The 14,681-nt window shown below is 51.1% G+C and overlaps 1 protein-coding gene across 1 annotated transcript in view; it reads left to right on the top strand.

The window, feature by feature from the left end:
* Positions 1-14,681, top strand: part of DOT1L (DOT1 like histone lysine methyltransferase) — a 177,357-nt gene that overhangs the window by 54,204 nt on the left and 108,472 nt on the right. The window contains exon 2 of the mRNA XM_069962499.1: positions 5,146-5,189. Within this exon, the coding sequence (XP_069818600.1) occupies positions 5,146-5,189 (44 nt within the window). The remainder of the gene's footprint in view (positions 1-5,145; positions 5,190-14,681) is intronic.

A 14,681-nucleotide genomic window follows, 5' to 3' on the forward strand; every position in this document is an offset into this window, starting at 1 on the left:
CACATCACACAGCCCCATAGACCAAAGGATAGAAGTGCTATAAGCCTGGGAATAGAGCATATATTTAACAAAGCTTTGAATTTTTTACAAGCCATTAAATAAAATAAAAGTTTAACATGTTATATATCGTTGTAATCGTAACGTCTTGAGGAACATATATAACAAGACAGTTTTAGAGCAAACGGGCAAACCAATTTTGGGCAAACTCACATTAAATTTTTTCTAGCTTCTGCAGTGTGTTTTATAAACAAATTCAGCCTGTCATTGCAAAGCATAATTAGTGGCGCAAAAAATAAGGGCTCATGTGGGTTTTTTAGGTAAAAAAATGCAAGTGCTCTGGCCTTTTAAGCACAAGGAGGAAAAAACATATGTCTATCCTAAGATTATAAGAAAGGAAATACAGTAATACCTCGGTCTTCAAACGCTTTGGAACACAAACTGCTTGGTATTCGAACCAAAATTTACCCAGAAGTAGTGTTTGGAATTCGAACTTTGCTCGGTTTTCGACCGGTTTTGCGAGCGTTGATGGTGGGTTGTACCTGGCGAGTTAAGCAGTGGTGAGGCTTCACATACAGTACAGTGCTGTATAAGACTGCTGGAGTACAGTAGTAGTACAGGCAGTGCACCACCATCTCCCATACATTACAGTGCTTGGATGGGGGGGACGCTATGCAGTAAAGGATGGGTGAGGAATTGGTGACTAGTATAATTGCATTTCTTATGTTTAATGTCCTGTACAGTATAGTGCTGTTCTGTACTGTACTGTAGTGATTATACTGAGCACTTACCAGTGTAATAAATGAGTATTGTAGGTAATTATTGGTGGCTGCTGGAACCAATTAATCACATTTACATTATTTCCTATGGGACGACACTGCTCGGTTTTCAAACTGCCTTCCGGAACCTATTAAGTTCGAGAACTGAGGTACCACTGTACTAATATGGCAGACTAGATAGAACAAGTGGCCTCTTTCTACCATCTTCTATGGTTCTATATGTGTATCCCACATCTTTAGAGGGCTTTAGGCATGGTGGTGAGGAATCTATTATTTTAGAAGCTTGTTGGCTCCATGCTATATGACCCAGATTTCTGGCATTGAAAGGCACTTTCTTTCCTTGTTTTCACTCCCTGCCCTGATGTGAACCTTTTCTCTGTCCAGTGATGAGCCTCACTGTTCTGCTATTCCAGCAATGTATGACGCTCTTAGAGTTGTTTATACATTCTTGACTCTTGAGGGAGCAATGGTTCAAGAACACAGCACATGTAATATTCTATTGGCTGGCAGGCTCTTACTATTTCCTTTCTTCCAGTATTGTGGTCTTTAAAAATAAACCCATGTTTCACGCCTTATAAGGGGCTTTGAGTTATAAGCATGTTGTCACTATTTTATGTCTAGGAAACAATTTCTGTCTAAGTATACTTAACAGCTATGATTTACTAGGACAGACTTTCTAAATGGGGGGGGGGGGGGGGGTCATCTCAATACATTATTTTTAGTCCATATCTGCTTCTGTACTAGACCTGCTTTCTCAAGTACCCACACATAATTATTTCAGATTCCTTATTTAGGATTCCTTCAGACATGCACCTCTTAGTGACTCTGGCAGTGTGAATGGGGGCAGGACCTATTTAAAATATCCCCCAAAATGTACATGGAGGAAATGCTTGACCCTTTGTAACTACGTTTCAAAGTGTTTTATTGAAAGGTTTTTTTCAGAAATTCTTTCAAGGACAACAAACAATGTCAAATAGAGAAGCAGTGCCAATGCACAAATACGACCAATACAAAGGTTGTTGAAGTGTAGGATTTAAAGGACAAGTGTCATGAAAAACTTCTTCCCAGTAATTGAAGCACATTACGAAGTTATATAACTCTGTAATGTGCTTCAATCACCTATCTGCCTCCCTTCCCTGTCTTTTCCCCCCTCCACCCCCCACCAGGAAGTGTCCTGACTCACACAGACCTGATTACTGTCGTCACCAAGCTCTTCTCTCAGCTCCTTCTCCTGTTACACTAGCCTCCCCCCTCCCCTGGCTTGTCAGGTGACTCAGCTCCCATTGGCTGAACAACTGCAAGCCATCACTTGTCACATTTCATGCTTATCTAGGCAGCCCCCCCCCCCTCCCCCCACCTCATACCCTCTCTCCTGCTGCCCTGGACTCAGTGAGTGAATTAGTCATGTCACTAGAGAAGATAAGCTGAGCAAGCAGAGTCACCTGACAAGGAGGGGGAGGGGGAGGCTGGTGTAACAGGACCTAGAGCAGCCCTCCTGCTGATGACTCATCCTCACAAGAAGGAGCTGCCTGGTGACGGTGACGACAGTAATCAGGTCTGTGAGAGTAAGGGTGGTATTACACGGGCCGAGCAGGGCCCGATAATACCTGTAAACGAGCAGCGATCTGCTAGATCGTTGCTCGTTTACTGGACCTATTACACGGCCCGATAATCGTTTGACAAGAGCTGCAAGGACATCGTTACCGATGTCCTTGCAGCCCTTGCTAAACTGGCATACATTACCCATCCACGTTCCAGGGCTGCTCCTGCGTCCGCTTCTCCCGGGGGTCCCGCGCGCTCTCTAGCGTCACAGCAGCCTGTCAGCTGGTAGGCCGCTCAGCCAATCACAGGCCGGGACCGCCGCGGCCTGTGATTGGCTGAGCGGCCTGTCAGCTGACAGGCCTCTGTGACGCTAGAGCGCGCGCGGGACGCAGGGAGAAGCGGACGGCAGGAGCAGCCCTGGAACGTTGATGGGTAATGTATATCGTTAGTCGCCGGCCACGCACCGCTATTACACGCAGCGGTGCGCGGTCGGCGGCCGACGAAAATAGGTTCTAACCTATATCAACGATCAGCCGATGATCGTTGTCATCGGCTGATCGTTGCATTTATTACACGGAGCGATAATCGGCCGATTCGGGCCAATTCGGCCGATTATCGTTCCGTGTAATACCACCCTTAGTGCACTTCCTGGTGGGGGGGTGGAGGGAGGAAAAGACAGGGAAGGGAGGCAGATAGGTGATTGAAGCATATTACAGAGTTATATAACTTTGTAATGTGCTTAAATTACTGGGGAAAAGTTTTTCATGACACTTGTCCTTTAACAGATAGCTACTAACAGCGTCTCTTCATATGGTGTGCAATGTGAGGCTACCACATGAGGGTGCTGGTGTGGCATGCGCATTGGAGGTAGCAAGGGACGGTTGAAGTCCATGATATATAGAGTCCATGCAATGGCATAGTGATATAAGGTAAAACAAAACAAAAATAATAAAGTCAAAAACAGCAGGCAAGGCATTAACACGAACCTGATAACAAGCATGGCGGCACCTTCACTTAAAGTATCAGCTGACACAAAGAAAAGAGTAGGCAGGACTTGGTTAATCAGTGGTGGGTGAGGCATAGGTACAATTCAACCAGGCTGACCATTGTGCTGAAAAGGAGGCCGTAGTGCCTCAGACCCTTTGTAACTAATTGTATGTGAGAAAGTAATGAAATGTTTAAAGATTTGAAGTCAGTACACTTTCCCACAATCCCACTTTCTTGCATGTTAAAGTGAAAACCAACTGCCAGTACTAATGGGACAGATCAAGTGACTGCAACCGATGTGAGCATGTAATGTGTTTCATTTACTGGGAAAAAACTTTTCACTGGAGTACCCCTTCAACAAAGGGCAACAGTATATCAAACAAAGCAGACACATGGGGGTTTAGTGAGTCTATACCTCTTATACGATACATTTTAAGAAATGCTTGTACTCTTCAAAGATGTTTCATTCAACTTAATGGATCAGTATAGACCTAGGTTTTTTTTTGTTTTTTTTTGTGATACAACCACTTCACACTGTGTCTGTTGTGTGGATTTGGAGTCACTTGTTCTAATGGCAACATCAACAGATGGAGGTAGCACCCATGTCCCTGTGCGTGGTGTAGCATCACCCCTGCAAAACCCTGTGGCTTTGTCCATTAAAAAAAAAAAAGGGGTGAGCCAGTGACAACAGCTTTCATATATATATATATATATATATATATATATATATATATATATACATACACACACAAACACACACACACACACACACCATGCTTGAGTTCATCCGAACCTGAGCGTTCTGCATTTGATTAGCTGGGGCTGCTGAACTTGGGTAAAGCTCTAAGGTTGTCTGGAAAACATGGATACAGCCAAATGACTATATCCATGTTTTCCACATAGCCTTAGGGCTTTATCCAACTTCAGCAGCCACTGCTAATCAAATGCGAAACGCTCGGGTTCGGATGAACTCAAGCAGCTAATTATATATATATATATATATATATATATATATATATATATATATATATATATATATATATATATATATATATATATTATATATATAATATATATTTTTTTTTTATAATATACCACTTTATAAAGCTTTGGTGCGGCCTCATCTGGAGTATGCTGTCCAGTTTTGGAACCCGATTCATAAAAAGGATGTTCTAGAGCTGGAGAGGGTACAAAGACGGGCAAGTAAACTAATAAGGGGAATGGAGCATCTTAGTTACGAGGAGAGATTAAAAGAATTACATTTGTTTAGTCTGGAGAAGAGACGTTTAAGGGGAGATATGATTAATTTATTTAAATATATAATTGGCCCCTACAAGAAATATGGGGAAAAGATGTTCCAGGTAAAACCCTCTCAAAGGACAAGGGGGCACTGCCTCCGCCTAGAGAAAAAAAGGTTCAATCTCCGGAGGCGACAAGCTTTCTTTACCATGAGAAGTGTGAATCTGTGGAACAGTCTACCACAGGATCTGGTCACAGCAAAAACAGTAAAGGGCTTCAAAACAGGGCTAGACAATTTCTTAGAGCAAAATAATATAAATGCATATGTATAGAACCTATCACCCCTCCCCCTTCCCTGTATCCATCCCCTCCTTGGTTGAACTTGATGGACATGTCTTTTTTCAACCGTATTAACTATGTAATATGTCATGTATAATACAATGAGTCTTTGTATGACCCTGTGCATACTATGCCCTTATAGATTTGTGTTTTTTATTACCTTACAAAGTTAACTTTCTCTTGAACTTTTTGCATGGTAACAAATTTAATATTTGTGCCATCTTGCATTTTACTAAATATTTTTGTTTTTATTTTTTTCCAGGATAAACATCATGACGCAGCACATGAAATTATTGAAACCATCCGGTAAGTTGCTACTTATGTTGGGAAACATTTTTGTTTTATGGTTTAAAGGGGAACTCCAGTTAAGAAAAAATTTAAGCAACCAAGCAATCAGCAAGTTCTGGCCAGTGAACATGCTGATATCTGCCAGCAGCTTTTTAGTTTATGACTGCCCTGCTGTTCTTTCTATTCCTTTTGGCCACATTGTGGAGCTTTTCACTAATTGCCGATATGCTAATGACAGGCTTAGGAGCATTATGGGCGCCACTTGTCCTTAGCAACCACCGTAGGTCCGTGCTGCTTAACACACATGTGCGATTCTCCCTGGGCTCCTGACTGACACGGTGTGACAAATCCAGCAGCAGCAATGTTGTCAGTGACATCTGAATACTGACAACGTTGCTGCTGCTGGATTCTTCACACAGTGTCATTTAGGAGCCCAGGGAGAATCGCACATGTGCAGAAGCAGCCATTATGATGGCAGATCTTTCCTGCACATGCCTGGTATCTAGGGGCCTTACTATGCATAGTGGGTGGAACAGGAAGGTGCTGGCTGGGCGGGCTGAGGGTGGTGCTCCGGGTGGACAGGCAACGCCCATAAGGCTCCAAAGCCTTTCATTAGCATACCAGCAGTTAGTGAAAAGCTCCACAATGCGGCCAAAAGGAATAAAAAGAACAGCAGGACAGTCATAAAGTAAAAAGCTTCTTGCAGATATTAACAGCTTCACTGGCCAGAACCTTTTAATCTTGTTAAATCCCCACCAATAATCTAAGCTTGTTTGTAATAGGTTTCTGTTACATGAATTGGGTGGTTTGTCTGCAGCACATTCTGACTCACACCCTAAGGCAGGGGTAGGGAACCTTGGCTCTACAGCTGTTGTAAAACTACAACTCCCATCACGCCTAGGCAACCAAAGCTTGGCTGTCTTCTTTTTTTTTTTCTTTTTTAATTTTCTTTTTACATTTTTTTTTTTTTTTTAAAAGAACACACATTTACAGTTAAAGGGAACCAATCACCTCAAAAATGCATATAAAGCTAAGTACATGTGCTGTTAGACCACAGAGCACACTTCCCACACATGTTTTCATAGCCTCCTTGCCTCCCCCGTGTAAGCCACAATATAGCCACGGATAGCAGGTAGTCACTGTCTGCTGGGCGTCTCCTATCGTCCTGGGCGTTCTTCGGCTTTAGTCATGCCCCTATGGGCGTGATTCAAATTGCCCAGTAGCTGTGACGTCACTCGAGAGTGAGCCGTGCCCGACGTTGGCGCGCCTATGCTGTGCCGCCGCCGCACATGCCCAGTACAGCCGCTTCCATTTCGGCGGTACTGCGCCTGTGCAGAATAGCCTCGAACTCAGTGTGAGCCGGAGTTCAAGGCTATTCTGCGTAGGCGCGCCGACGTCGGGCACGGCGCGCTCCCAAGTGACGTCACAGCTACTGTGCAATTTGAATCACGCCCACAGAGGCGTGATTAAAGCGGAAGAACGCCCAGGACGATAGGAGGCGCCCAGCAGACCGTGACTACCTGCTATCCGCACACCACCCCGATGACTACCTCAGGTAATTTGCATACAGGGCGTCAGTTTTATAAAGTGACTTTGTGGTTTACACGGGGGAGGCAAGGAGGCTATGAAAACATGTGTGCTCTGTGGTCTAACAGCACATGTACTTAGCTTTATATGCACTTTTGAGGTGATTGGTTCCCTTTAATCAATGCCCATCCAAGTATTGCAGCAAAATTCCACAGATCAATAAATACATCAATACATTTAGGCATAACAGGGCCCCGAGGGACTTCATAGAAAAAATTATACAATTATCACCCCTCCCCAGCGAGCCAGCGGGGGGGGGGGGGGGCGCACGCATCTCCTATCAAAGCAGAACCCAGCTTAATCAGTCAAGACCCATCTTTGCCATTGTTTTTCCTTAACTTAACTGTTTTAACCCATTACTTGGGACCCTTGCGACTCCACCCCCTCATATCTTCTGGTTATGCCCACAAGATTTTCCAATTCCTTACAGGTTGGAGGAGATGGGCCAGTCCACTTCCTGAGTATCAATAACCATGCCAAAAACAAAAGTTTACATAGAAGAGTTTTATTTTCCCTAATATCACTAAGATCCCCCAGAAGAGCTTGCTCTATAGATAACGAATGAGTGTATATACTTTTTTTTCCCAAGTTGTCCCCTACCCCCTGCCAATAGGATCTCAGCTCTCTACAGGACCAAAACATATGTATCAGACCGGACCCCTCTTCCCCACATCTATCACATTTTGAGGAGTCTCTCAGGCTTATCCTCTTTAAAAATAATGGAGTATAATATGCCCTATGTATTATTTTAAATTGGGTGAGTCTATATTCTGGCTTAATTGATACTTTAGAAATATTGTGCAATATGTTATCCCATGTGTTATCCGACAGTGTCCCTAATTCTTTTTCCCATTGTCTTCTATACCCAATAGCAGGATAATCGTATTTTTGCCCTAAAAGATTCTTATAGATTCTGGAGATCAGTTTTTTTACTTCCACTAAATCCCTTAACCCCTTCAAGACCAAGCTTATTTGGGCCTTAAAGGGGTATTCCCCCCCAAAATTATTTTTGCATTAATACGTTGCCCACCCGTAGCTTTTCATCTTTCCTATATACAGTTATTATGGATTCTGCACAGTTTTGCTGTTATCCAGCTGCATTCACCCCCAGGGATTGCATAGAATCATCAGACCTCAGTCCAACCCGACACGCTCCCTGCTCCTGGCCCCCACCCTCCGTGTCGGCATCACGTGTCCTCAGTCCCAGCACAGTGAAGTGACTGAGAACACTGATGGGGTGGCTGCTGTTACAGAGGGAGACAGTGATCAGCGCAGCTAACAGCAGCCACCCGGTAACCCCCGTGTCCAGAGCCTCCCCCTCCCGCGGCAAGCTCCGCCCCCCATCGGGGGCGGCAAGCTCCGCCCCCATCGGGCGATGCAAGCTCCGCCCCCCATCGGGCGCCGCAAGCTCCGCCACGCCGTCGTCCCCCCAATCGCCCGCTGCTCCGCCACGCCGTCGCCCCCCCCCCCCCCCAATCGCCCGCGGCTACGCCACGCCGTCGCCCCCCGACTCGGCTCCGCCACGCCGTCACCCCCCGACTCGGCTCCGCCACGCTACATGTGGATATAATGTGCCATATGGGCACAGGGCAAGCCACGAAAGGGACAGAGCGCCATTTAGAGGCTGGAATGGAGGACGAAAGCCATGTCTGGTTCACAGATTGCCCGTGCTGCCAAAACATTGGAAACCCCCCACAAGTGACCCCATTATGGAAACTACACCCCTCAAGGAATGTAACAAGGGGTGCAGTGAGCATATGGACCCCACTGGTGGCAGACACAAATGTGGAACAATGTGCTGTTAAAATGAAAAATTTAATTTTTTACACTAAAACGTTGGTGTAACTTTGAATTTTTCATGTTCACAAGGGGTTAAAAGAAAAAAATAAACGCCTTATCACGTAGCGCAATTTCCCCTGATTACAAGAGTACCCCACATGGGGACACTAAGTGCAACATAACCGCACAGAAAGCCTCCAAAGGGAAGGAGCGCAATTTTGGATTTTGGAAGCTGGATTTGGCCAGAATGGAGGACGAAGGGCTCTCAGAGTCCCCGTGCTGCCAAAACAGAGGAAACCCCACACAAGTGACCCCAACGAACTCAGGAATCTGTGGTTCGTACGGGGTGGGGTCACTTGGGGGGGCTTGTGGGGCTTCCTGGGGCCTAGTCCTGGGGCGGCGCCTTGGGGGCTTTTCATCACTAAATGGTGATGACGATGAGGAAGAAGAGGAAGGAAGAGGGAACGAGGGATCTTCCTCTTCTCCCTCACTGGTTGTCTCAGTATCGGAGGCAATCCAGGCAAGAACAACCTCTGGGCCATTTTGTTTTTTTTCTTTAGGATATCTTCACACACACCGGATACGCACACTGCGGATCCAGCGTCAGTGCATCCCTATGATTGACATCCCTCTGCCTATATGTAAGTTAACGCCCGCTGGCCGGACCATGCTTTGCTTCCTCCCCGCTGTGGCTTGCTTCGGGGCGCCCCGCGTCTGCTCATCCCACGCAGCCAATCAGTGAGCTGCCCCGCCGCAGCCACTGATTGGCTGAGTGGGATGTCCTGCTGGGATGTCCTGCTGAGAACCCCGAAGCAAACTAGAGTGGGGAGGAGGTGATGTATGCTCCGGCCATCGGGGGGTTAACTTACATACACGCAGCGGGATGTCATTCCTGCTGCGTGTATGTATTCTCATAGGGATGCACTGGCGCTGGATCCGCAGCGGATTTCGCTGCAAATCTGCAGCGTGAAATCCCCTGCGGATCCGGTGTGTGCGAAGGCATCCTTGTAAGTGTAAGTGTTAGTGTTTTATGTACTGTTTTTTTACATTTTATTCGTGTGTTTTTTAAGAGGGGAGGGTGGCAGCGAAGAGGGTAAGATGAGAGGGTGGCAGGGGAGGGGAGAGGGGCGGCAGGACGGAGGGGAAAGCAGAGAGGGTAGGAGGAGAGGGTGGCAGGGGAGAGAGGGTAAGAGGGGAGGGAGGCAGCGGAGAGGGTAAGAGAGGAGAGTGGCAGGGGAGGGGAGAGGGTAGGAGGAGAGGGTGGCAGGGTAGCGGCGGCAGGACAGAGGGGAGAGGGTAAGAGTAGAGGGGCGGCAGGACAGATGGTAGAGGGTAAGAGTAGAGGGGCGGCAGGGGAGAGAGGGTAAGAGGGGAGGGGCGGCAGGACGGAGGGGAGAGCAGAGAGGGTAGGAGGAGAGGGTGGCAGGGGAGAGAGGGTAAGAGGGGCAGCAGGACGGAGAGGAGAGGGTAAGAGGAGAGGGTGGCAGCGGAGAGGGTAAGAGGGGCAGCAGGACGGAGGAGAGAGGGTAAGAGGGGAGGGTGGCAGCGGAGAGGGTAAGAGGGGCAGCAGGATGGAGGAGAGAGGGTAAGAGGAGAGGGTGGCAGGGGAGAGAGGCTAAGAGGGGAGGGTGGCAGGACGGAGGGGAGAGGGTAAGAGGAGAGGGTGGGAGGAGAGAGGGGGTGGCAGGACGGAGGGAGGGGGGGCTGGCAGGACGGAGGGGGGGCTGATAGTACGGATGGGGCTGGCAGGACTGAGGGGGGCTGGCAGGATGGAGGGGGGGCTGGAAGGATGGAGGAGGGTGACAGGACGGAGGGGGGGGGGCTGACAGGACGGAGGGGGGGGCTGGCAGGACGGAGGGGGGTGGCAGGACTGAGGGGGGCTGGAAGGATGGAGGGGGGTGGCTGACAGTACTGGGGGGGCTGAGGGGGCTGGCAGGACGGAGGGGGGTGTCAGGACGGAGAGGGGGCTGGCAGTACAGCGGGGGGCTGGCAGGACAGAGGAGGGGGTGCTGGCAGGACAGAGGGGGGGTGCTGGCAGGACAAGGGGGGCTTGCAGGACAGGGGGGGGGGGCTGCCTGGACAGGGGGGGGGTGGAGTCTGGAGCTGGACAGGGGGGAAGCTGGCAGAGGACACTGGAGGAGGAGGTATCCGGGGGGGGGGGGGGAGGGGGATTGGGGGAGGCATGCAGCACAGGGGAAGGAGGAAGCACCCGGTGCGGTCCTGGAGTGTGCCAGGTGCTTCCTCCCCGAGCTGCCTCCTCCCCCCCGAGCTGCCTCCTCCCCCCCGAGCTGCCTCCTTCCCCCCGAGCTGCCTCCTCCCCCCCGAGCTGCCTCCTCCCCCCCGAGCTGCCTCCTCCCCCCCGAGCTGCCTCCTCCTCCCGTAACAGGGAGATAGATGATCATCTCCCTGTTCCTGGAGGAGGAGGCAGCACCACGGGGGAAGGAGGCGCCCGGCAAACTCCAGGACCGCGCCGGGCACAGGACTCACCACCCCCATCATCACCTTCTCTGCTGCACATTCTTAGCAAGCAGAGAAGGTGATGATGGGGGTAGTAGTGTGGATCGCCCGTAATTTGCCGGCTGGCGGCAGCCGGCCAATCACGGGCGATCGGGGGGCCGGATCTAAGGGCAGGTGATGCCCAGGCACTGCTGTGGTTGGTGCTGTCTCAGACAGCTCTGTGCCGGGGTCTGGTCCCGGAAAACAGCAAATTGCTGTGATTGGCAGATGACAAGTCATCTGCCAATTGCCCCCTATGTGACACATGAAGATGGCTGCTGATAGAATCAGCAGCCATCTTTACCGGAGCGCCGCGCGATTTCGCGCGGCGCCCGTTTAAAGGGCCGGCGTACCGGTACGTCATGGGTCCTTAAGTGACAGTTATCCATGACGTACTGGTACGTCATGGGTCCTTAAGAGGTTAAGTTGATTTAGGAGGTTTGTATGCTGGAAACCCCCATTTTGAAAACTACACTCCTTAAAGTATTAATCTAAGGGTATAATGAAAATTTTAACCCTACAGGGGCTGGAGGAAAGTATTCACCATTAGGCCGAAAAAAATTGAAAAATTTAAACTTTCCAATAATATATACGTTTAGATTAAAGTTTCTCATTTTCAAAAGGAACATGAGAGAAAAAGCACCCCAAAATTTGTAATGCAGGTTCTCTTGAGTACTACGGTACCCCATATGTGGGCGTAAACCACTGTATGGGCACACAGCAGGGCTCAGAAGGAAGGGAGCGCCAATTAGCTTTTCCATTGCAGATTTTTCTGAAGAAATTTCCGAGCGCCAGGTGCATTTGCAGAGCCCCTGTAGTGTCAGCAGAGAGAAAAAACCCCATAAGTCACCCCATTTTGGAAAGTACACCCCTCAAAAAATTCATCTTGGGGTAGGATTTGCATTTTGACCCCACAGGTGTTAGAGGTAAGTATTCAAAATTGGACAGTAAAAGTGAAAAACTCGAATTTTTCCAATAATATGTTCGTTTAGTTTGAAATTTCTCAATTTCACGAGGAACAAGAGAAAAAAAGTACCCCAAAATTTGTAACGCAGGTTCTCCTGAGTAAAAAGGTACCTCCATATGTGGGCATAAACCACTGCATGGGCACACAGCGGGGCTCAGAAGGAAAGGAGCGCCAATTAGCTTTTTCAATGCAGATTTTGCTGAAGAAGTTTCTGAGCGCCAGGTGCGTTTGCAGTGCCCCTATAGTGCCAGTGGAGTAAAATCTCGCCATAAGTCACCCTAATTTGGAAAGTGCACCCCTCAAAGAATTCATTTTGGGGTGTGGTGAGCAGGGCCGTATTTGTCACTAGGCACCCGTGGTCCGGTGCCTAGGGCGGCGCCCTGGGGGGGGGGGCGGCACCCGCAGGGAACACTTTTTTTTATTATTAAAAAAAATTAAAAAAAACGTCCGTAGGCACCGGCCCACGGGTGCCTAGTCCGCGCCGGGGGGGGGGGGGAGGTGTGACGGAGCGGCTGGGAGCAGGCTGGTGGGCAGGCTGGTTCCCTCCCCCCATGCAACGCCGAGGTCCGGGGTGCGAGGCAGGGGGTGAGCTTCCGGCACACACAGTCTGACAGAGGCCGGAAGCTCACAGCTGCAGCCCAGCGGTCCCGGATCTTCTCTCCTGCTCGGCGGCGCTCACGTGATGTGACGTCATCGCCTAGCAGGAGAGAAGATCCAGGAACGCGGGGCTGCAGCTGGGAGCTTCCGGCCTCTGTCAGACTGTGTGTGCCGGAAGCTCACCCCCTGCATCGCACCCCGGACCTCGGCGCTGCATGGGGGGAGGGAACCAGCCTGCCTGCCCATCCTGCTCCCGGCCGCCCAGTCTCCCCACAGCCTCTGCCCGCCCCCCCGGCCCCCCTGCATTCTCAGCTGCCCCCCTGCTGGGGGGCAGCCTCTCCCCTGCCCCCCCCCAGCCTCTCACCTGCCCCTCAGCCTCTCACCTGCCCCCCAGCCTCTCACCTGCCCCTCAGCCTCTCACCTGCCCCCCCAGCCTCTCACCTGCCCCTCAGCCTCTCACCTGCCCCCCCAGCCTCTCACCTGCCCCTCAGCCTCTCACCTGCCCCTCAGCCTCTCACCTGCCCCCCAGCCTCTCACCTGCCCCTCAGCCTCTCACCTGCCCCTCAGCCTCTCACCTGCCCCCCAGCCTCTCACCTGCCCCTCAGCCTCTCCCCTGCCCCCCCCAGCCTCTCACCTGCCCCCCAGCCTCTCCCCTGCCCCCCAGCCTCTCCCCTGCCCCCCAGCCTCTCCCCTGCTCCCCCCAGCCTCTCCACCTAACCATCAGCCTCTCCCCCCAAACCTCAGCCTCTCCCACTGCCCCCCCAGCCTCTCCACCTAACCCCTTAGCCTCTCCCCCTAACCCTCAGCCTCTCCCCTGCCCCCCAGCCTCTCCCCTGCCCCCCAGCCTCTCCCCTGCCCCCCCCAGCCTCTCCCCTGCCCCCCAGCCTTTCCCCTGCCCCCCCCAGACTCTCCCCCTAACCCTCAGCCTCTCCCCTGGTCCCCAGCCTCTCCCCTGGTCCCCAGCCTCTCCCCCCTGCATTCTCAGCCTCTTCCCTGACCCCAGCCTCTCTCCCCTGGTCCCCAACCTCTCCCCCCTGCATTCTCAGCCTCTCCCCTGCCCCCAGCCTCTCTCCCCTGCATTCTCAGCTGCTCCCCAGCCTCCCAGCCCCTCCCCCTGACCCACAGCTTCTCCCTCTGACCCCCAGCCTCTCCCCCTGAATCCGAGCTTCTTCCCTGCCCCCCTACCGCTCCCCCTGACCCCCAGCCTCTCCCCCTGAGCCCCAGCCCCCCCTGAACCCCAGCTTCTCCCCTGCCACCCTAGCTGCCCCTCCCTGCTGGTCCCCTTTCCCCCAGCTGCTCTCCCTTTCCCCCAGCTGCTCTCCCTTTCCCCCAGCTGCTCTCCCTTTCCCCCAGCTGCTCTCCCTTTCCCCCAGCTGCTCTCCCTTTCCCCCAGCTGCCTCCCTTCCCCAGTCACCCCCAGTTGCCTCCCTTCCCCAGTCCCCCTGTCGCCCCAGCTGCCTCCCTTTCCCAGTCACCCCCAGCTGCCTCCCTTTCCCAGCCCCCCCCAGCTGCCTCCCTTTCCCAGCCCCCCCCCCAGCTGCCTCCCTTCCCCAGTCACCCCCAGCTGCCCCTGCAGACTAGTTGTGGTCGGAGAAGTCTTCATGATGCTGCGCCAGATGGAGAAGAAAGCAAAAAGTTAGCGACGGCAATCGGAGAAGACGTCACCTGTGAGTGCACTGTAATTACTTCTATAGTGTGCAGAGCCTGTGTACCATTGGGGTCTATAAGGGTCAGTTTATTGTTTGCGGTAGTGTACTGACACAGCCCTGCGGTCACTACAGTACACTAGTGCAAACTTTTAAACTAGGACCCAACTACAAGAGCTGCAGGCACTACAACTCCCAGCATATCCTTAGGGCTGCAGACTGTCAGTACTTGCTGGGAGTTGTAGTGCCTACAGCTGTTGTAGTTGGGTCCTAGGTGCATTATACACTGTATTCTTTGTGGCATATAAGAATACATAGATCTGTGGGGGCTCAGTGCAGGGAAGTGACCGCAGAACATCACTAATAGGGGATAGAACAAAAACATCTCCCCCTATCCCTATTAGTGATGTTCTGGGGTCACTTCCCTGCACTGAGCCC

This window comes from Dendropsophus ebraccatus, chromosome 3 (genome assembly GCF_027789765.1).
Source record: "Dendropsophus ebraccatus isolate aDenEbr1 chromosome 3, aDenEbr1.pat, whole genome shotgun sequence".
NCBI lineage: Eukaryota > Metazoa > Chordata > Amphibia > Anura > Hylidae > Dendropsophus > Dendropsophus ebraccatus.